This window comes from Lingula anatina, chromosome 1, assembly GCF_051362555.1.
Source record: "Lingula anatina isolate TDL-2025a chromosome 1, LinAna3.0, whole genome shotgun sequence".
NCBI classification, from domain to species: Eukaryota; Metazoa; Brachiopoda; class Lingulata; order Lingulida; family Lingulidae; genus Lingula; species Lingula anatina.
In genome coordinates, this window is record NC_141767.1 from 20,820,717 (window position 1) to 20,834,304 (window position 13,588).

General features: G+C 36.3%; 2 protein-coding genes across 3 annotated transcripts; both read right to left on the reverse strand.

Annotated features, from left to right (window-relative positions):
• Positions 1–393: 393 nt before the first annotated feature.
• On the reverse strand, positions 394–7,180 carry LOC106176348 (glycine receptor subunit alpha-2). Its single transcript, XM_013558687.3, has 9 exons — positions 7,018–7,180; positions 6,078–6,184; positions 3,958–4,025; positions 3,267–3,496; positions 2,795–2,877; positions 2,378–2,518; positions 1,755–1,969; positions 1,302–1,445; positions 394–1,134 (listed from the first exon to the last, which is right to left on the reverse strand). The coding sequence occupies exons 1-9, from the start codon at positions 7,152–7,154 to the stop codon at positions 943–945; spliced, it is 1,317 nt and encodes a 438-aa protein (XP_013414141.2). The 5' UTR covers positions 7,155–7,180; the 3' UTR covers positions 394–942.
• LOC106176342 (glycine receptor subunit alpha-2) lies at positions 6,545–13,539 on the reverse strand. 2 transcript variants are annotated; one of them, XM_013558682.2, is made up of 10 exons: positions 13,401–13,526; positions 12,456–12,668; positions 11,551–11,660; positions 11,288–11,355; positions 10,658–10,881; positions 9,689–9,771; positions 9,342–9,473; positions 8,657–8,871; positions 8,127–8,303; positions 6,545–7,901 (listed from the first exon to the last, which is right to left on the reverse strand). In XM_013558682.2, exons 2-10 carry the CDS (start codon positions 12,506–12,508, stop codon positions 7,674–7,676), a joined length of 1,290 nt encoding a protein of 429 aa, XP_013414136.2. In that variant the 5' UTR covers positions 12,509–12,668; positions 13,401–13,526; the 3' UTR covers positions 6,545–7,673. The 2 variants fall into 2 exon arrangements, with proteins under 2 accessions (XP_013414136.2, XP_086859886.1); XM_087003760.1 differs by lacking the exon at positions 12,456–12,668 and having other exon boundaries at positions 7,065–7,901; positions 13,401–13,539.
• Positions 13,540–13,588: the final 49 nt, after the last annotated feature.

The window sequence follows — 13,588 nt, forward strand, 5'->3', positions numbered from 1 at the left end:
TTCAAGTAAGTAGTAGTGTGGGAAAGGGCTGTACTTTAAATCTACATCACAACAAAAATTAGGATGATTGATTCTGACCACATATGTCAATAATTGCCGACGTACGCTCCTATTCAAAGTGATTTAAAGAAATATTGTCTTTTCAAGTGGATTATAGAATGCTGCTTCATCCAGGGTTTTTTATTTGGCCTTTGGGAGGACCTTCCTTTAAATAAACACAACTAAAATGTATTGATGTCTCTGGAAGACCAGTATTGTTTCATTTGATCGACTGAAACAACGAACAGGTATTATGAATTTTCTGTTTTTGATTTGAGACTGTATATTGTTTTTATAGCGTCCTGAAAATCAGTGCATTGGATTGTAAGTACAGAACTAAAACGAAACAGATGAAAAAATATGTTCAGAATACAAAAAATAGAGTAGCCCATTATATTTCGCGACACAAAAAAATTACAGATAAACCATGTTTTATTTTACAGTTCAACAGATACACTGTATTCTCAGAGTAGCTTCCAAACCCATGGGTACATATAATGATGTCAAAACCCATCGGTTTATTTATCAGAAGGTGAAATAGGGTTTTCGTTGGCTCTCTTTAAAGGTAAACAGTATCTTAATAGACCGAGTTCTTTTTTCCCCAGTATAGGCGTTCCTTCATAGAGTCGGTTAAAAAAATATATATATAATTTTATTCTCATACGCTTTATACATTAGATGCAAAAAAAAAAAAAAATGTGGCGAAAGTAATAAAAATTATGTGAAGAGGTGTTCATATTTGATAACATTCGGGTGCTGAAAAAATTTGTCTCTGTACCTCTTAACTTTCTTTTTACTTACTGTATTTTTTATATCCATTTAATGTAAGTTGCCTGATATAGAAGTTAGACCGAAAACCCTCTTCGACACTTTCTCCCTCGTGGAACCATTGGTCGTGCATGCTTAATACGAAGGCAGGTAGACAGACCAATATACAGTGTTAAACAAAAGGAATGCAGAGATGAAGAGGTACCGCGATGTATAATCGACCATTTCTGCGGGCGTCCTTTTGGCGCAGTGGATCAGCGGTGATGTTTTCACACCGACCCATGACGACTCTGACGGTGTGGAAGAATGGCCTGGCAGCTCACTGGCCTGAAATCAGACGGATTAAAAAAATATGATCTTAATGTCTTTGCTGGTATAATTTAATATGTTATAGCTCTATCATCTGCCTCAATGAACATCTTATCTCTCTCCGGATCACTTTTTACCTTTCGTGGACACTAACACCTTATCACTACCCACTGTGCACCGCCTACCTCATCTGGTTTAGCCAATCCCTTTACGTCTTCTGCCTTTTTTCTTCTCAAGAGAAAGTTGACAACGGCGTATTCCAACATGGACGCCATTACGAATACCAAGCACACGGAGTTCCACACGTCTATGGCTTTGACGTAAGATACCTTTCAATTAAAACGTACTAAGTGAAATATCGATTTTGATGCATGTATAATTTAATGTATAATAAGTATATTAATTCTACAATGAGCTTTTTTACCATATTATTTGAAATAAACATCTCTTCCCTCTCTCTCTCTATCTCTCAGTTATGCACCTTGCATTCTCATAAATACGAGTCAATATCATCCAGTAACTGATTCGTCTATGATACTGAGAGTAAGGAAACCTGCTTGCGTACATCTTTAATGCTGATAAACAGCAATATATATATATATATATATATATATATATATATATATAAGCAACCCTACCCTGGGCAGCCCCGACTGCACCGAGACACTCTGTGTACTAATGGTCAGGATGGTGATGATCCCAATGGTGGTGCGGGCGGGCACAGCTGTAGGGTCTATCCAAAAGTTGACGAAGGACAGGAGCACAACGACTACACTAGGCGCATACACTTGGATTAGATAATAGTTCAAGTCTCTGCGAAAGGACATTTCGGCATAAATGCAGGTGTACCCGCCTAAAATCCGTAAGGTATTTACATCTTACTCTCATGCGGAAAAATACATAGCTCAATAGACTGCATGTCATATATATAAATACCGTAAATCAATATATATAAAGTATATACTGATTTATAGTACATACAAAAAATAATAAATTACTAAATGCATGATTTAAGTTGAAGAATATTAAAAACAAATATACAGCAATGTCTTCACTGGTGGTGCGCTCTTCATTTACGCTCATTTTCGGTTTAACTACCAGCCGGAGTGTGTAGCAGGTTAAGTGTGACGTCATGTTCAGAAATAAAACCGATGTTGAACAAAATAATTGATTACTGAAGGAGTCTCTTTCGTACAGAACCACAAGACCACACCTATGTCGCTCGCGGAAGATCTGCAGCTACAGTATTCAAACAAAATACCTGATGGATAAATCGTGCTGCAGTCACCGGTGGTTGTTCCCATTAGTGTGAAATCGGCTAAATTTCTTCCCGCGTCTTTGGCAAAAGATAAGGGGTCAGTTTCCTTCCAGGATAGTACCAGATTATTGATGTTGTAAGCATCTTTATAAGAAAACAAAAGGAAAAAAAGAAAGTAAATATCAGTTCATTTATTTCAAACCACATTTTACGATGTATTACGAATAGGCATTATTTTTGTGGAATATATTGTATGTGAAAAACTATCGCCAAAGCTAAATTTAAAAAAAAAAAATTTATACATAGTGGAGGTAATAAAAAACACAAGTTATTAGCATTCATTCAAAGTGTATACAAACGTGCATCTACAACAATATCAACTAAATCAACTAAATAAATTCTTAATAAACATTAACTTACAACTTTCAACGTTTATTCTGCAAGCTTGATTGTCCATAGGAAAGTTCGCTAAATTAAAGGCGCAGCTGAGAGTCTCCGTTAGCCTAAAAAACAAGGCCAAAAATATGTGATACTGGGGGGAGCTGAACCCACCAACGATAAATTTTAAACACACTTATATGTTGCAAAAGCACCCAAGGTTACAACGAATGAACCTACTTCGCAAATATAATCGGGAGACATTCGTTTTCGACGCCCGCAAACTTGCTACATGCTACCCCCCACACACACACACACAAACACACACACACACACACACACACGACACACTCGTTACTTGAATGTAAAGGCCAAATATTATATTTAGCATCAAGATTGCACCATGTAATAATAAAAGTAAATTGCAAAACTTTTACTTCAGTTTTTACTGCAGAAGCTGTATTGCCACTTAATGAGCAGAAGGCGTATTGGCACTTAATGAAAAATGACTTACCTCTGCGAATACATTATATCTCCGTTAGCAGAAATGATGATCATTCTATTGGGGGTGGTAACTGTGTGAAACCTGGAGTTTTTCTCATTCATAAAATATAGATCTGGCACCCATATATCATTGCGGGTTGAATCCCCGAGAGTCACAGAGTCCAAACCGCTGGTGTTTCCAGCAAACGCAAGTCGTGGATCATTCCAATTTTGCCGTAAAAATATGTTGATTGTAAAATCCTGTGATGTAACATAAGAATAGACATACAGTATTTATGAGTCAATGATGTGTCAAAAAACCATGCATCATTCCACTAATTCATTTGATTGTTTTTGTCATTTATTGCACAAGTACTGCCAGTAATACGATTATATTTTATTGGATATCTGCACCGTCGTCCATCAGCACGTTTTCACTAGCTTTTTTGAAAAAGTTGATACTATTACAACTCCTCCTCCTGTTGGTACTTTTATTTCTACTACTACCACTAACACTTGCATTATAAATTACCCGTTCTCTTTTTTGCATGGGCGACAAGAAACTCTTTCGCTAGAATTGGATACCACCTCTAAAATCTTTTATGCAGTAAATATATCAATCTCTGTCATGATCATTCTTTTAAAGTAAATATTAACACATGGTGTTATTTCGAGAATTAAGAAGTAAAAACATATCCGTTTGTGTCAGATTGTGTACATACCATTGAAACATCACTTAAATCAGCGATGAAATTGAAATGCATGCTGACGTTCACAAGAGTTGGCTTACCTTTAAAAAGAAAGAAAAGTTAAATTCAAAGCATTTTACTCTATTGCCACTTCGCAGTGTATAAAAATGAGATCAGGAAATACCCTGGTCCCTTTTGAGACTATTTTCATCATTTATACGCCCTTTTCAAATGATCCTAAGTATAATGCACTATATTCTTGTAGCATTTCGCAAACACCTCTTAGTATATTGAAAAACGATATCAGGAAATACCTGGATGTCTGTTGAGACTATATATTTCGTTCTTTTCAAATAACTTTGCAAAAGATACCCAGTCATAAAGGATTATATTCTCACGACCTTTGGCAGTCACCTTTCAGTAATTTGAAAAAGATGTCAGGGAATGCCATGGTGCCCTTTGAGGCTATTTCGATCAATTAAAGCTTTCTTTGATAAATGCACAACAGTTAAGAGCATGGCAAAGTTTGATCAGCAAAGCACATTCATATCAATTACTTATGGTCTATCACACCCACTATGCAAAAACAACGTGCACAATTTGAACTGAAAGAGCTTTAAGATACCCAATTAGATAGAAAGTATTGTTGAACTCTCAGTGTAAAAAGTAGAGGGTCGATACAAAAGCATCGATAGTTATGGGGCGGATGTTTGAATGCTACTCACCAGCTTATCCAAGAGTCAGACTAATGCGCCGGCAAGGGGTATCAGACAATTACTGTGTAGCACTCGGAATTTCACTTCCTTTTAACGCATTCGTGTGTGACGCAAACGATTCATTTGAATATGGTCAAATTCATCCATACAGATAAATATAGCCGTCACACACGCCCGTTCCGGTATTTAGACATACAGTAGCAGAAAAGAGAATGACAAGCTACAGCACGGTCGTGTGCGCAAGGAATCCACCGAATAACTAATTCCATTATAGCCCAGTAGTCATCCCACTGCCTCCAATACATGAACCTATAAACTTCCTGTGAAATATTATTTCTCTTTATTCAAGGGACTGTGGTGCCCCAGGACAAATTTGGCTCGGTTGTCACTTTGTCAAAATTGGGAAACTTGATAAATCCAAGATGACTGTCAATTCCCGCAGAAGCATACACCCTTGCATAAAAAATGACCCATAATTAGTTTTGGTCCATACCAGTGCTTCAGCCAAGTGTGCACCAGCAACATGTTTATAGGAATCCTTTAACTGTTTGGAGTTGGTTGGATGTCCATTGATAAATCCAAAAAATGACTCCCTATATATTTAGAGAGAGAAATTTGGAGAGATGCAATGTATTTTGCATTAATGAAATATAATTCAATGGGAATACTGCCCCTGTGATTGGAATAATTTCTCGGATACTCTCTGTTGCACCGGCTACATTATCGATTTGATACTAGGTCACCATTATTTCTGCACTTAATCAGTTTGGCTTATTACTTTGTTTCTGATATATGCACAAAGTTCGGTGACTTGTAGGCCCATGAGGCCGGGTGATTTGTATAGGCCTATTTATATCACGTGTCACGTTAACAAACAAATAATATTATGTTGCCTTTAAGTGTATATAAACCTCGGGGTTCGCTTTCTTTACCATTTAACGTATAAAATGATCAATTTTCCTTTAAATAATTCAGATTTAATTTTGTAAAGAGTATTTGCTTTGTCTACGAACGTTTCCTAGAATGACCATGAAGAATGGTGGATACACGGATGACAAAGGCGTTCCACATTACTGCATGTATAGAATAAACCATTCTGTTACCATTTAATTGGATGACAGGAATGTATGAACGGTAACTCTAAATAGTTTTACGTGTGTCGCTGCTCGCAGAATTACAACAGAACTCTAAGATAGGTTGTGCTTGTGTCACGGAACTAAGAGTCCGTGTGACAGAAAGTCCGCTCTCCATATAATTGTAATGGTTAGGGTTAGTCTGACCTAAGCGGGTCAAAATTTAGGGCGAGGCTCACCTGTACAAATGAATGGGAAGCGGACTCTTTGTCAAGGGGGACTCTCTGTCACGTTACACAACTGATCCGCACTAATTGGACCAAGGAGAGATAGCAGCCGTCGACATGCCACAAAACCACCTCACCTGTGTCCAGGCCAGGTCGTATTCTTGTGTCGTATTGTAACGCAGAAAGAAAATTCAGGAACTCTTGCATCTCTCGGAATTCATCTTGACTGGAATTTGTCGCCGTTCTGGAATGAGAATGTGATGATATCAGTGTGTTAAATTTCTTTTGCACATGCATATTGTGACTCAAGATTCGCAAAGTTGTGTATTCCGTCGGCGTGCATAGTTCATACAGTGTTTTTAAAAAGTTTTGGGAATTTTATCCTCCACTGCCATTAAATAGTTTGTTTTCGAGAAAAAACTTCGTGATTCAATTTTAAAAAAAGGGAAAATGAACAAATGTTTCACTTTAAAGCCTCTGTATAGTCCGTCTTTTGTGTACAAACATTTCCCACAAATAAAAAGTCGCTCTTATTTCCAAATTTGGAAAGAAATTCCTAGGAACGGCTTTCCATGTCATTATAGCAAATGAAAAACGATGCATGAAACTTTAATCTTGTATTTTATTACTTACAGAAAAGGAGGAAAGAAAACCTTACCTCTTCAAAGTACGCCGGTGTATTAAAGTTAATCCTGCTAAGACCAAATCCAACCATATTTCCAAACATTCTGCTCTTACTATAATTTTTCATTGCACCCAACTTTTCCGTTCTAAGAGATACGGCCATCGAAGTAACATTCGGCGAAATTCAGTTATCACGTAAGGTTACGAAGATGCGTTGTTAAGAAGCCTCATAGATAAGATTATTTCTAAGAACACCAAACTTTGGGAATGGTTGTTTCAGTCGCGCTTTTTAATCAAAGACTTGATTTTGACAGCTGTATTATCCTAACATGCTTTAATCACACACACACACACACACAAAAATTAATCATATCACTGCTAATCATAACTTAATCAACACTAGTCATATCAAAAGCTCTCATGAAAAACGCTAGCCCCACTAGTGATACTCACCCATTTGCCACAAATAACGTCCCTGTAGCAACAAAGACCAACAAAACTGAGATAATAGTAGTTATAATAGCCATTACTTCCATAAAATGATGTGTTTGCGACCAGTCCCTGCTTAAATGTAAGTCGCATCTGAACATGAACCCTTAGGTAAATGTTTACTGTCATAATAGATATTTGTTTTGAATGCACATTGCATTTGGATACGAAGTCGTTAAGATATATACACGGAATAAAGAATGCTACAATTTCTCCAAAAGTTATTGATCCTCAATATGTTATGGTAAACTAGAGTATCCGTGGCTCACAAAACGCGTTACGTTTTTGGTCGCTAGTTTCATTGGACCTTGAATGGGAGAATTGATTTTGTAACCACGTTTCCAGATTTCTCTTAATTCATATCATGGGTATTACACGGTTACTGTACTATTAACTGGTACGATTATACAACACTACATTTAGCATGATGAAAGTTATATAACTAGGATTCATTTCAATTGTATACAGGAAATCCATTTGAACAACAGTCTTAATATATAAGGTAAATGCAAAACAGTTACAATTAAATTGAAGAAGCTTTTTTCGTGTACGTATGATAATTGCTTCCACTGTCATGAATCAATACAAAATCAATGGCTTGGCGGTAACAGGGATCGCGATCAAAATAACTCAAAGTACACCACCCAGTAGATCAAGTTAAAAATGAGAAATCCCCCTGTAAACACATATCTTGAATAATAATCAATCTTTTCTGCAACATATAATTTGCTTTTGTGCTTTCCACAGCGTACTGCGGACAGCCAATTGGTGCACGTGTTCCAGTCTTTTAAAGAAGTGGTTGAACTGCTTGATTCTGGCCTGGATTCGATATTCATTTTGTTGACAAGCTGAAAGACAAAAATGGCAATATTGTAAATTTTACTTGGGAAATCAGATAACCTCGTTTGAAATACTGTTTGTCAAGATCAGGACCGATTTATTAAATTCAAAAACAAAAAGCTTTATTTATATAAATGTATGTATGGAAATTGGTTTAGGGTTACTCTTAATATGAATTTTATCTGTGCAAGTGAGTGTTTATGCTACTATTGAGCGCTGATGTGCATATTTACCGTTTGCCAGTTAGCATTTTGTTTCTCCTGGAGAGTCTGCCGTGGTTCAAGTGCAATCTTTTTCTCCCGGGCGTCCTTCTGCAGCAACACGTTCACAACTGCATACTCCAGCATTGAACCAACGACAAAAACTAAACAAGCCGCTAGCCAAACGTCTATAGCTTTAATATAGGAGACCTTTCGAAAAGATAAAAATGAAAATACAGATATCCGATTAACGAATTCAAAGTTTTGGGCTAAACGGTGATGGTTATTTTCATGTTCAGATAGACTATTTAAAGTTAAATTCCAACAGTCTTATAATATGTTTATTATAAATCAGATGATCGTCCTGTTAGTGAAAAAAACTTCACCCATCAAAAACCAAAACTAGATGCCTCTTTATCTAAATTTGTGCTGAATCCATCAAATGGCTACTATCGGAGATGTGAAAAAAATTCCAAGGGGCCATATAAACAAATATTCTCTAAAACTGAATTCTAAAATTCCTAATTCTGCTTGATTTACAAAGGGCAGTACATAACCACTACCTTAGGCAGACGATCTTGAACCGTGACACTCTGAGTGGTCAGTGAGAGGATTGTGACGATACCAACGGTTGTTCTGGCGGGCACCGCTGTCGCATCGATCAGAAAGTTGACAAATGCCAGAACAACAGTGACTGTGCTGGGCAGATAGACGCTGAGAAGGTAGAAACCCAGGTCCCTTGACAAATGAATGTCTAGATACAAGCAGGTGAAAGCTCCTGGAAATGGTCAAATTAGCAGTGGAGTTATCATATTAAAACTAGTCTTTCTTGTACTGGTGAATAGATGCTATGAGTAGATGCTATTGTAGTATGATTAGATAAATCCCAGAGAAATGTCAAGTTAAGGGCACCAATGACATCTACTTTTGCATTGTCTTTTAACAATGGTAATCATGAGCATTTTGGTTTTCAGAAAATTACCTCATTACGTTTGAACTTACAAAAATCACAAAAACAGTATCATTTCTCCGAGCGTCGAAAACATGAAGAAAAAATTAAACAACACCTGCAGGTGACAAACTACAGACGTGTGACAGATCTGAGGCCTGTCCACTGTGTTAACAACTGCTACAGGAATTTTTGTTCCAATAGTCAACCTTCTCTTTTTCAGATGGCTCACAAAACCATTCATCATCTCAGTAAATCGACACTTGATTAAATTATTTTCTGAAAAAACTACACATTACCTGTAGAATAAACCGCAGTGCAATCTCCACTGGTGATATTGGTAACTTCAAATTCTGGAAGGGTCTCATCAATATTCGAATTGAATTCTACGTTCAGCCACTCGAATATTAAGTCGTCTGTTGAATGAGCATCTGAATTTTAAACCACCAAGGTGTCAAGTTAACCGAAATGAGATTGTCTCATGAAGTGTCAAATTAAATATATAAAAAAATATTTGCCTGGTCGGTGATTTTATCTTTATTAAGAAATATTGTACAAAAAATGACAAGAAGAAAGGAACTGAAGATTATCTTTCCTATCTTTTCAGAAGGGTCGATTTTCCAATATGACAAAATATTCGACTTACAGCTTTCCATCTGTATTCGACATGTTTGATCATCCATTGGAAACCTCAAGAGGTGAAATTCACAGTTGAGGGTTGCTGACAACCTAAAATTCGTAATTTATAAAACTGAAAGTATAAACTAAAGTATTGATTTGATGTTAACGTTTTTAAGGAAAGTTATGAAAAAAATGTGGTTTTATCCTTTCATCTTTTTTTAATAAGTGGATAGATTCAAGTTTTAATTTAAGTGTGAAATCTCACACTCCACCAATGATTCCTCAAAAAAGGCATCGTGAAAAATGCAAACTCGAGTTCATATCAGTAATAGCTTCGTCTGTAGTATTGAGTGCATAATCAATATAAACGTTTTCAAGTCCAGCAATATGTTTATAATGCATCTTTTGTGAATTGGTCATCTTCAGTACTAGGCAGTATCACTTCTTCCTACTTGACAGGATACTCGAGCAAGCAATATTAAACATATGTGGACGGGAAAATAAGGTATTGTAAACGTGAGCGATCAGGGTTCAATTAAGTAACATTATGTTGATGTCGCACTGGTAGTGTTAGTTTATATAATAATATTCAATTCTGATTATCACTTTATTAACAAATTCTGTCAACCGTGCGCAGTTTCTTCAATTAACAGATATATTGAACTTATTGTTCAACATTGTCCATTTTCAGTATCAGTTTCAACAAAGGGTGAATCATTACAAGTTGCACATTAATGTTTTCTTGGTGAAGTATTGTTGGCCATGGGGGGTTTACGTAGTTTAATTAGGTTCATGAAATGCAAATGGTATTCCAACAAATACATTTCAAAAGCACGAGAGGAGACGTTCGATATTTTCTCACTTGGCTATAGAATTCGAGCAGTCACGAAATCATTCTAATTGGCATGTCTTGTTTGGTCGCAGAAAGGGATGAAAATCACAAAGGGTCCTGATTATTTTTTCATGCTGTTTCAGAAAACAAATCAAGATTTACCTTTGAGAATACAGTATTTGTCCCTGCGGGGAGATTCTGATCATTACGTTTGGAGTTGTGATGATATGAAAAAACGATGTCTTCTCGTTGGCAAAGTACAAGTCTGGCACCCATATATACTGTTTAAGTACTTCAGATAAAGTCATCATACTGGTGCTTGTAGAGTTAAAAGCCAAGCGTGGCTCATCCCATCTCTGTCGTAGAAAAAAGTTGACGGTAAAGTCCTACAAAAAAAAATTGAAATCGTTATTTCTTCTGACGTGATGAGAATTCTTACTTCTTTTTGACGCTTGGGATGTCTATTTTGTTAAAAATCTTAGAGTCTAGAAAAATGTCTATTAGAAAATTTTATGCCTGTGTTGTAAATAGTCTCTGGCACATAATCAATTAATTGAATAATTTTTAAATTTCAAACAAGTGCAGAATAAATAAATGAACGATCACAATCTCTGAGCTTAAGTCCCCTTAAAGTGGACTTTAATAAATTGAAAAAATTGCAAAACATTTTCACCTTTGCAAAAAATGTTATTGCTCAAGAAAAGAAACAAGAATACATTTGCTTCGTTCCATTAACATTTTTTGAACACCACTTTCTAGGATTAATTCTCAAAGTTTATTACTTTAACTTACCATTGAAGCATCATCCACATCTGTTATAGCACTAAACAAAACGTCAACTTTCACCACTGTCGGTTTCCCTGGTTAAAACCACACAGTTTATAAACAGTTGCTCTATAGTTTATTTGCTTTATTCCCCCCTTTGTAGCTATCCCAATACGAGCAATGTCAACAAAATGTTTAACAGAACATTTAAACGCAGATCGTTTTTTATTATTTATAGTCATATAATGTAAAACTAATATTCTAATAATTATCACATATTTTGCATTTACCTTGTCTGAAGTGAGGTCTGATGCGCTTGTCATACTGCAACTGTAGGAGATGGTCAAGGAAGGCGATCCTCTCCTCGTATTCAGTGCCATTACCAACCGCATTTGTTTGTCTACAGTTACGGACAGATTTTAAATGAGAGATTTAATAAATAACCTATGTGTTTAGTGTTTCATAGGCAAATAAATTGAAATTAAAACAAAATACTTAAATGTGTATTTCTTAATCTGAGTCATTAGATATTTGAAAGACCATACGAACCCTCGACACTCGCCCCAAACCCCATCACCCCCACATACTTGACGTTTCGATTATATTTTTCCAATCCTGTAAATGTTAAACTAATCATCATGTGTATTGTGCGTCTTACTTACATTGCGCCACAATAAAAAATACAAATCGCCATGACAAATAGCAAACTGCAGAATCTATCATGTGCAGACTCCATTTTTTTACATACATGAACAATTTTCTTGTTCAGCCCTCACTCGGTACCTACTAAACTGTAATGACCGACGAAATATTTAATGTGCACTGATATCCGATCTTTTCCGCGCTGGACATTTATCGATCTATTTACACTGTGGGCTGCATGTTGTAAACGAAGACCACAGTATTTATACGCAGTTTTGGAGTTTGTCTTGAAGCTAAAATCTGGCCTAAACTCTCACCCTACGGATGTGACAGCGGAAACAAGACGTAGAGACAGATTACACGGTATTGGAAATCATCGTTAATGTATAACTCCATATTATTTCATTGCTGTGGCATTGCCCCTTACACTTCGTTGGTCACGAAGTTTGTTGAGTCCGTTATATAACAGTGAAGTACGCTAGAGTAAATACTCTACAGAAATTAAAAAGACGGAAATGGATGTAAGTCATTTTAAATAGCATGGCAAACATACCTATGGCAGAATACCTTTGATTGGAGACGACGTGCTGGTGAGTCCCGACGCATTTTGAGAAATATACCACTTTTCAGTCCTTTTATCCGGTGCTGTTAACACGAACACTTTGACGTATTTTTTTCAATGAAAAGAAAAACCGTTTACTTTGATTGCAAAGGCAGAGCTTGAATTTTTGTCCTAGAAACGATGTTTTCCATTTTTCTACTACAGCTACAAAAAAAAAAAAAAAAAAAAAAAAAAAAAAAAACATCTGCATAAGATATCATATAATGCTCTCTTTTACTACACGAAGTTTACAGGCATGGCTTTAGCTTTGATGCGCATTAAAAAACTGTCAATGCTGGGTCGTGTTCAAATCGGTATAAATCAAGGATTTTTTTCAAAATGGACCATCACAGTTTATCATAAAAAAAAACAATTCCTTTGCTCCGCAAATAAAAAAATCATCATCATCAACAATAAAACAAGCTACATATACACCATGTACTTTAAAATTACGACCAACAAATATAGTACTATACCATGCTTATTGTGTTTTGGATTTAGTGCCGACCTCGGCGAATAAACCCTTATTTAGGAGCATGAAGTCAACTTGTTACCGTATCGTAGAAAAACTCAAACTACTTGGTCAGGTATGATAGGAATGGTGGTCTAAGAAATTGATGCCCGGGGTCTCATATGATTAGTAAATGTTAGTCGAAGTATGAGGGCTAGCAGACGGGACGAATGTCACCTGTAAAAAATAATGGGGAATGGGCTACGGTTTCTAGCGGACTACCCTTCCTGCCACACCTGTCAAAGTTATACTGGAAATTATCTATTTTCGCTGCTGGTCGTTGCAGATGTGTGATCACAGGCTTGTGTGCCTCAGGTTTGGTTAAACCAAGACCTCTGCCTTTTTACGACAGTAATAGTAACAAATATGATAAGTGAAAGTTATACCTTGGGTTTGTTTTAAAGTATCCGTACATAATGGGAAAGTGGCGTATTCACTCATAAATAATTGTGACGTCCCATACTCAAAGATAATTAAGCAGATCCAAGGTAGTAGGCGAGTCTACGTTAAACATTCATCCTTGAACAGTTGTCGGTGTGGACACGTGATTGCTCGTGCAGCATCAATACCATGA

What these genes read in the sequence shown, in the direction of transcription:
- LOC106176348 (XM_013558687.3), bottom strand. Translation starts at nt 7,154, where the DNA reads ATGTTCAGATGCGACTTACATTTAAGCAGGGACTGGTCGCAAACACAT. An exon ending in CAGCACGATTTATCCATCAG is followed by an intron (nt 1,970 to 2,377) that starts GTATTTTGTTTG and finishes TACGGATTTTAG; the next exon opens with GCGGGTACACCTGCATTTAT. An exon ending in GATTGGCTAAACCAGATGAG is followed by an intron (nt 1,135 to 1,301) that starts GTAGGCGGTGCA and finishes GTCTGATTTCAG; the next exon opens with GCCAGTGAGCTGCCAGGCCA.
- LOC106176342 (XM_013558682.2), bottom strand. Translation starts at nt 12,508, where the DNA reads ATGCGTCGGGACTCACCAGCACGTCGTCTCCAATCAAAGGTATTCTGC. An exon ending in CAAATACTGTATTCTCAAAG is followed by an intron (nt 9,772 to 10,657) that starts GTAAATCTTGAT and finishes TACGAATTTTAG; the next exon opens with GTTGTCAGCAACCCTCAACT. An exon ending in CACTGCGGTTTATTCTACAG is followed by an intron (nt 8,872 to 9,341) that starts GTAATGTGTAGT and finishes GACCATTTCCAG; the next exon opens with GAGCTTTCACCTGCTTGTAT.